The following is a 9,219-nucleotide window of genomic DNA, read 5'->3' on the forward strand; positions in this document are numbered from 1 at the left end:
GACGTTAATGTCGGTGATGAAGAGGACAAATACTGAGATGGTAGAGGACGTTAATGTCGGTGATGAAGAGGACTTGCGTTACCTGCATTCAGGGCCAGAGAAGGGGCGTACAGGACGAAGGACATGTAGATCATCTGGAACAAAGGATCACTGGATCAAATCACATGTAGAATAGTTCTATAACGTTACATTCATTGGGCGGTGTTGAACATCTTTCAAACAATAGTCTGTGTTGTACAAGTGTTTTCCCGGAAAAAATGTACTGTGCTATTCATTGTTATCACTAAGAGCATGCCGAGTGTGGAGTTCGGCACTATGTAAATGGACGCATTATTATTGAGTAACCAGAGCAGGTATAATTCTTCAAAACCAATTGTCGTATCCGTATGTTCATGCTATACTGAAATTCGACTACTGTTTTGGATCTGCAAGAGACCAAGGTTTGTGTGTCAATATATAACTTGGTGTACAAGTGACAACTGTTTCCTGGTGTGTTGTTTTCCCGCAGATAGACCCAGTGGCTGACATCACATTTTGCCAGAAAATACGCAATTTCTTATTTGCAACTGAATCTTACAACTCTATCCCTACCCCAACCCATACAAGGGGCACTAGTGATTAAAGCGTTCGATCTTCACGCCAAATTCGCGCCCGAATTTGATTCTCCACACGAGTACTGTGTGGAGCCCATTTCTGATGTCCATCGCCGTGATATTGCGGCTTAAAATTTACCTAACTCACTCCATCCCCGAAATAAGCACTCTCACTTCCTCCACCTTCACTTCGTTACCGTTTGTAGAATAAAGGTGAGGGAACCTGCCAACCGCATCCCTCTCCCGAACCGGATCTCTAGGTACTGCAACACAACATGGGGTAACATGGTACAACTCGAATTTAGGTGTAAACCAGAGAGACCTCCCCGTTACGTCTTGGGGCGTCTGTCTGCCTATCTATCCATAGTACAATGGAATCTGTCAAAACCGGCATCTGTCCATGCCGGTAAGCTGTCAACACCGGCCTTAAATCTCAGTCACGCTTGTGGCTTTCACATTTATCACAAGCTCTCCAATCCGGCACAATGTCTAAAATGGATTATTACTTCAGGCCCGATGAGTGCCGGTTTAGACAGCTTCTACTGTATATGGGCAGACAGCAGGTCCTTCTTACAATAAATCTCTTTGACTTGACCTACTGATCAACGCCATTGTTGCCCTGTCTGTAATGATAGAGCCGCCACATCCACTGTCGAACCTATTTATTGGTATATGTCTACCTCCTACACAAGCACCCCATTTGTCCACACGGTGTGCATAGCTTGAGTTTACCTTTCAGTTCTTGGGACGCACTTGAATGTACATTTCCGGTTTGTACTCATTACTATATACAAAATAGTCCTATTGTTCTCTAATTAAACAAACAAAGAAGCATATGAGCTACAAACCATCGTATTATACATACGCACTATGTAGTACTGGTACACCAAATATATATTTTTATTCTAAAACCCCTAAACCCAGTTTTACTCATTCTTTCTTCATGTGTCAAACTTCAGTGGCCGATGTGCAGTATGAATTCTTTGCCTTTTTCGTGTTTTTCAAAAGAAACTCTTTAACATGTCATAATTAATGATGTTACAGCTTTTTTTGGGCCTTTCTTGCAAGGAGAAACATTTTGTGAAAAAAGATCAAACTTTGTCACAAGGTTTTATGTAACTACCGTAACATCATTAAAAGAGTGCACTATTGATTACTCCCTGCACTGACTTCCGATTCTACTTCATGTTTGCGAGCAATGGCAGTAAGGAGACATGGCAGTAAGGAGACATGACTGTCAAACACTTACTCCAATTTTTTTTCTGAATTTTATTGTAAAAAAGTGTATACAAATTGATATCTGAGATTTTTTACATGTCCTAACCTTTACGTTGGCTACCGCTGACACCAATTAGTTTTGTGAAGCCAAAAACGTCAAGTACCTTAGGCAGTAGGGGAAATCATTTGAAACTATGTGCTCAGTAAACTTTAGGGACCAGTTATAGTTTTAAAACTGATATTATCAGTAACTCTCACTACTGTTACGGTTACTGTCGTTATCAGGATTTTGTTACGGTAAGGACAGATTTTGTGACAGCAGTGACATTTTTCTAGTTAATTTTTTAATTGTTGTTCGTATCTAAATTTTCAGTTCAAAGGTATCAAATGTTTTAGAATCTTATTCACCGTAATGTTTTGGCATCTATTGAATAAAATCAATAAGCATATAAGTATGATCTTTTTATTACGGTAAGGACAGGTAGTGTAACGACTATGACAATGGAGAAAACGGAATTGACAGGGTCGTTACGATAATGACATTACATACTGTCACAATGTCACTTCTTTAACATGAAACAGTCACCCTTTCTTACATGACAAGGAAATCCTTAGTAAATCTTTTTCCTTTTTTCATATTCTTCAAACATTCTGAAACAACTGACTTACAAATTCATTAAATTATCCTTTAAGGAAAACAGCAGAACTGGCTATCGTTATAAATGTAACTACTGTTGTTGTGTCACTACCGGTGTTGTGTCACTACCGTTGTTATGTCACTACCGGTGTTGTGTCATCATCGTTGTTGTGTCACTACCGGTGTTGTGTCACTACCGTTGTTATGTCACTACCGGTGTTGTGTCATCATCGTTTTTGTGTCACTACCGTAACAATAAATTCCAGTCTCCATGCTGTAACAATATATTTTTTCTTATTTAATTAATATTGATTTATCTGTATTTGTCTAGATTTGTAGTACAAATAGGTTTGGTAGTAGAGCTTCAAGTAAGCATAACATAATTCATATTCTCATTTTGTATTTTTGCAACAGAATATTTCACATTTGCGAAGCAGAGGTAAAAGGAATATTTTGGCTTGCTGGTCTCTTTTGAGCAATAAATATAACATATTAAAGCTCATTAACCATATTATATTGTAAAACTAGATATTTTGATATATCTGTACATTAAATGAATTTTATCTTTGATTTGTTTTCAAAACGACGTTACAAATTCTGTGAGAGCAGTGACGCACTTTCTTCACATTTCTAATAAAAAGGGTAAAATATGAAAAATGAACGTCGTTAAGATTGCACAAATTATGCTTTGCATTTTCAGAATACTAGGAATGTAATCAACAACATTTCAAAGTAATACATGTACAAGAAAACAAAATTTACAAGTTTTACCTTCACAAAATATCTCTGACGTTTGTTTCATAAATTTACTACAAATATTGTATCTCTGCCCGTGAAGATCAGACAGACTACATTGCAGGGAGGGCTTGGCAATAGGGAAAATAATCTCTAATCAGGGTCCATGAGACAGACTAAGTACATGATTTGAAGTATACCCAATGCTACGTGCAGTGTACACCGTTCTAATGACATAATACTGAATACAACATGAAGCGTACAGCATATGAGGTTCATGATATCTAACATGTAGTGTACGTTATATCAGGCTGAGATATCGTGTTATACATGAAGTGTAGAGCATATCAGGATATGCCGCCGTATATATCACTAGCTTGACGTCGAAAGTAGAATTGCCTATAAACATGATTTTTTATCTATAAAAATAGTCCTTATTCTTCAACATACTTTATACAACTGGAAGTATAGAGTATATCAGGTTCACGATAATCTATACAACATGCCGGAATGATGTGTGGTTGGGGACGGTGGTTGTAGGGTGTGCGCGCATAAATATACTGGATTTGGCATTTATCGATGAACACCATACATGTTACTTCCACCAGAGCGGCTCCCGGAATGGGGTTATCGGGCCACGCCAATGAAGCCGCGTCTCTGCTGGTTTACTGATTAACCCTTGATTAACGACTTTACATCGCGACTGTGACATCAGTCGGAGAAAATTTCAACTTTCCCACGAGCTGCACGACACAGCCTGTACGTGTTACCTGACACCCCCGGGCGGTAAGGGCCGACACGGCGCCACGTTCTTCCACCGTGGTGCTATGGCAGTAGTAATGGACAGCAAACAAACACTGCACAGACCCCGAAGCAAACACAACCACGAAAGCCCACGCAAGTCTAGAAAATGTGGCAAGTCTTGATTTCCTCAGCTTTGGGAAATGAAGAAAGTCCTTCACAATGAACAATTTTATTCAGTACAATATGTTCATTTCAGAGTCTTGTTATTAGTCTAAAACACTCATGCACGACATTGTCACCTCTAGAAAACGGTTCATTGGAGGAAGGAAGTGCAGGCGTACTTGCCAGGGAGACGATTGGTTGTTGTTAAACATCTTTGGTATTTGATCATGATACGGCTGTGTACAGTTCCCTATCAGTCGTTCGTTCGTTTGGGTTTTACATTTGAGGGTTATGTAGTAGAGTATTTATGTGGTTCGATGGTGTTAATGCACTGCCAACTACAGACCAGCCCGCTCCTGACTGGTGTTCGCAAGATAATCGAAATACACCATACTTCGAGAGATGGCTATATATCTATTATATGGTCTCTGGTTAGACTGAGATAGCATAGCTTGACACCTGTTTCCACTGTCAGAAATCGTTGTTCACTACATACCTCAAAAATACTTGTAATCCCAAGTTTGTAGAAAAACGGTATGAAAATCCACGTAGCCCCGACAACCGACACAAGATAACCCAGACATATCCACCAAAACATTGTGTTGTAGTTGTACACTTCGGCTGGAGTTCCCAGCAGGGTCAACGCCGAGAGGAACGTCACAAGCAAAGACATAGCCACAGGTATCACGTGCATTTTCCGTCCACCGAAATGAAACTCTCCTGTGGAGACGTTGTTACGGTCTCTGATGGCAACGAAGACGCCTATTCCGGCAGATACTGCCAACGTCACCGCAAATACCACGTAGTCGGCGACACTGAACGTTTTGATGTAGCCAGTGACGATACTGTAGTCGGCTGCCATGATGCTGTACAACACGGAATGACCTAGAGATGCTGCAGCTTTCACGGGCACCAGAAGTAAACATCAGTCTTGGAGCTGGCTCGAGGGAGAAATAGCGACAGAGACAAGGACGGTGTACCCCCGTTCCAGGGAGTCGGTGGTTTATCTACTGCAGATAACACGCCCGGGGTCCGGGGAACGAGAGGGAGAGAGAGAAACTAGAAACAGAGCAACGTCTGCAGCTTTCATCAGCACCCATTAAGATAATGACAGGTTTATGTCGACTTTTCGACTTGGGTCGGAAAGGGTTTCAGAATATGTTAACAACCTCCGACATAAGTCTTATACATTATACACATAGAAAACTAACTACATGCGCAAATACACCATGTCAAACGGATGTCCCACTGACGCTGAATTAGTGACCTCTGACAGGTAACTCATCACAGATCTTCAAACAGAAAACTGGAGCATGGTTATGAATACACAATACCAAGTAGTTAAATGTGAAATGCAAATGAATACATTTGGGATCACATTTTCTCAGTAAACTACAGCTTCTACTGCTTTCGAGGTGAGCGCCCGGTGGCCCGGTGGCTGAGTGGGTAGGAGCGCTGGCTGGACGCACAGGACGAACTCATCCCCCAAACGCATTAGATTCAACACTGCACCGAGAAAGTGTAACCGTCACTGGAAAATACAAACAAATGTTCTTCTCTGTAAACGCGCCATACATGGAAGTCTGTCTTGTGAATACATGGGGAAGTTGCCTTAACTTGGGCAAGGTCTTCTTGTCCTATTTCTGTTTTGCACACAATTTTGGCGCGATATCCTTCTTCGGTGCTCTCGATGTTTGAACACGTTTGCTTCTCTAATGGTGCAGGTAGCGTAGCAGAAAAGTCAGTGCTTACGTTTTACAATCCTTTTGTGAGCTGCAGCAAACTCAATTACTAAACATTTATTTAAAATAAATAAATTTAAACTTGAATAGATGATAAACCATTAACATAGAGTTTCCATCTTGACGTTAACAGCCAAGACGCACACACTTCGTGGGCTTTTGTGCAATCACCGTGTATTTGCAGAAGTAGTAAATATGGTTGATGTACTCTTCATAAAAGGTGGGATAGTGAACTTTCAATTTGGATAGGAAGTGTAAACGTTAACAAACGTTTCAAGGGCAGACATCTTATGAACACACCACCATTTCCCTCTATTACCACCCCTAAACACAAAGCATGATATGCACGTGCACAAAGCAGTAGCCCCACACACGTGCATGGGGTCCCATTCTTGATCATAACGTTTTGAAAAGAAGGTCGAGAAATCCCTTAGAACATTCAGTTTGACACTCTTCTTGCATCACACATTTGTTAGTGTTTGTTTCTAGTCGTTTGTTTTAAAATGAAAATTGTACAGAGGCAAATTACATGCCATATACCAATCATTTTTCAAAAGAGACTACATTGCAAATAACTATGGTTGTAAGGAAGTGCAAATGGTAATTCATTCTCAAAACATTCAATTACATCACACCAGCATTGATTGACTCCTACAAATCTCCTAAGTATTTTTAATCGTAAATAAAAAAACAATGAAAACCTTAAGAGTATATTTATTGAAATACTTCATGCCAGGTGTCAGGACAAGTGAGTGAGTGAGGTTTTCTTTAGCCGTTTTTAACAATATTCCGGCAATATCACGGTGGGGAACACTAGAAATGGGGCTTCATACATTGTACCCATGTCGGGAATCGAACCCGGGTCTTTCCCGTGACAAGCGAACGCTCTAACCACTAGACTACTCCCATGACGAACTAGACTCAAAGCGCCGTACCTCACAGATCCGGGTTCAGTATACTGTCTCTTCACAATGCTTACAGCCTGTGTAAATAAAACATGTTTGAGGTTTACATAAAAAAGATGTAATTATTCTTTTTTGTGCTAAATCCTTCTTCATTTTTGAACAGTTCCAAAGCAGATACGTTGCCTGCAAGTCCAGGAGACATCAGCACAGATTTTTCAATTTCATTTGCTTTGGGTGTCAAAAATAAACTAACCGCTCCTGTGACCACTGACACTACTCACTCTACCACGTTCCACACGTGATTACGTCCGTATTGCGCTGACATGTTGACTGTGCACAATACACTTACTCACATGTCTATGGACACCTCATGTTCACCTATAGTAGCCCTACGAACCCCTATAGCCCAGTCTTAACAAAATTAAGATTCCAGCTATATCGCGGCGGTCTGTAAATAATCAAGTCTTCACCAGACAATCCAGTGACCAACAGCATGAGCATCGATCTTCGCAGATGGGAACCGATGACATGCGTCAACCAAGTCAGCAAGTCTGACCACCTGACCCCGTTAGTCGCCTCTTCCGACAAGCATAGTGGCCTTTTATGACAAGCATGGGTTGCTGAAGGCCTATTCTACCCCGGGACCTTCACGGGTACAATAAATTAAGATAATTTAACAAGGATGTTTAGCAGTACAAAGATGATCTTTTTCATCAAACTAAGCGATTGGCTCAATCCGTGACCTCAATATTCTGGGTTTATCTTTGTGTCCCACCTTTGTCTTGGCAAAACCTGGAGGCTATTATCGTAGGCATATGTCGTTGGCATTTTGGAACAGTATTTATGAGGAATATTTATAACACTCCACGAGTTCGCTAAATTGAATATCTCTCTAAATAATGACATGTCTGTCAACAGAAAGGAACTCAGCGCAGCTTGACTATCGTCATCATGGTCAGCAGCACCGAGTCATTAGCTGCATATAATTAGTTAGACAAAGGCCGGTTGGCCACTGAAGCATGACATTGTGGATGAGGTGCGAGATACTGCCGGCTGACATCTGGACAAATACGTCACGTGACAGTCTGATCAGGCCTAGGGCCCTAAGGTTAGACTGCTTTGACTGCTGAGACAGCGACTAGGCACGCTGGCTATCCATCCCCTCCCTGAATGTGCTTAGCTAGCTCTTGTGTATGTGAAGATACAGTTATCCCCTTAACAGCTCGGGATGCTATGTATGTAGGAAGGTCAGACAAATGTACAAGGTTACTACTGTTTAGACATTCATCTTGACATCTGCACGGGTATTAAGTTCAACACATATCAGTAAATTAGAGTAAATTACACCTAAATTGGAGTATTTTGTTATTTCTGTTTGAACATATTCAAAGGGGTCGAATTTGCATTTACTCCAAAATGATGATCCTTCTGAAGGAATATAAATATTGCCCATACAGATATCACGTGTAGTATTAAACACATGTCAGTCAATTTTTATCCATACGAATGAAAATATTACTACGATTCTAACAAGGTCATTGGTTGCGGGTTAAGAAAATGGCTATGGCCCGGGACCAAATCAAGACCAAAGCTCCTCAGTTTAGGTGTCACGCTTTCACGGGAACGGTCAAGATACAATGAACACTGAAATTTAGCGTTCCCGGGACTCTCAACATGACCATCTGATGACGTAGTCATGGTAGAAATTTAGTAAATAAATAACAATAAACGTTTACTTCATCGTCTGTTCGCCTCAGAAAAGGAAAAGGTGGGTAACTGACGGTGGACACCGGACCGGTGGACACTGTAGTCCAGGACACCGATGATGCTGTTGACAAGGTTGTCCTTCTGCGACTAAAGGACTCAATATGCTTATAGGATACTTTCTCTTCCTGGTGGGGCTATCTTGCGTGCTCCGACCTGTTGGATGGCAATTTCCACGTTCGAGTGTTCTCGGTGTTACAACTTGACGACCTTAAAAATGTTTGGATGGCTCTTCCTGACAAGTTTCCTTATCTTGTGGTTCCATCCCTCGACGTTTTTGTTGGTTCGATGTCCTGGATTTCCGAAGAGGTTCCCAACTTCTGGTCCGAACTGAAGACCTTCCACCCATGTTGTGGTAACGTAGTCCATGGACGCTCGGGCGTTAGGGCGCTGGGGAGATTGTGTCGTCGCTAAACACTGTACCTGGTGCACACGGGCACGCCATGTTTGTAGTTATGATGGTGATGTCGTCGATGTGAAGGAGACAGGGTACCCCTCCTTCTGTCAACTTTCACTATCCCTCAAGCTGAATCTCACATCGGGTCGCAGGGTATCTAGGAATGGTCTTGTGCGGCTGTCCGTAGAGAAAGGTCTTGAATGATGCGAACAAAGACATTTCCTTCAGCAGGTCGACCGGAACAACGTTGTGGTGGTGTCGCAGTCGGGATACCTTCTTTGCATGGTGGATTAGCGTGGACTTGAAGACCTCCACTTCAATC

The 9,219-nt window shown here is 41.5% G+C and overlaps 1 protein-coding gene across 1 annotated transcript in view; it reads right to left on the reverse strand.

The window, feature by feature from the left end:
* LOC137284313 (sodium-coupled monocarboxylate transporter 1-like) overlaps positions 1–5,068 on the reverse strand; it is a 23,399-nt gene extending 18,331 nt beyond the window's left edge. Inside the window, exons 1-3 of the mRNA XM_067816081.1 lie at positions 4,586–5,068; positions 791–856; positions 83–134 (exon numbers count right to left, since the gene is read on the reverse strand). Of these exons, the coding sequence (XP_067672182.1) occupies positions 83–134; positions 791–856; positions 4,586–4,951 (484 nt within the window). The 5' untranslated portion in view covers positions 4,952–5,068. The remainder of the gene's footprint in view (positions 1–82; positions 135–790; positions 857–4,585) is intronic.
* Positions 5,069–9,219: the final 4,151 nt, after the last annotated feature.

The sequence above is a fragment of the Haliotis asinina genome, chromosome 5 (assembly GCF_037392515.1).
Source record: "Haliotis asinina isolate JCU_RB_2024 chromosome 5, JCU_Hal_asi_v2, whole genome shotgun sequence".
Lineage (NCBI taxonomy): Eukaryota > Metazoa > Mollusca > Gastropoda > Lepetellida > Haliotidae > Haliotis > Haliotis asinina.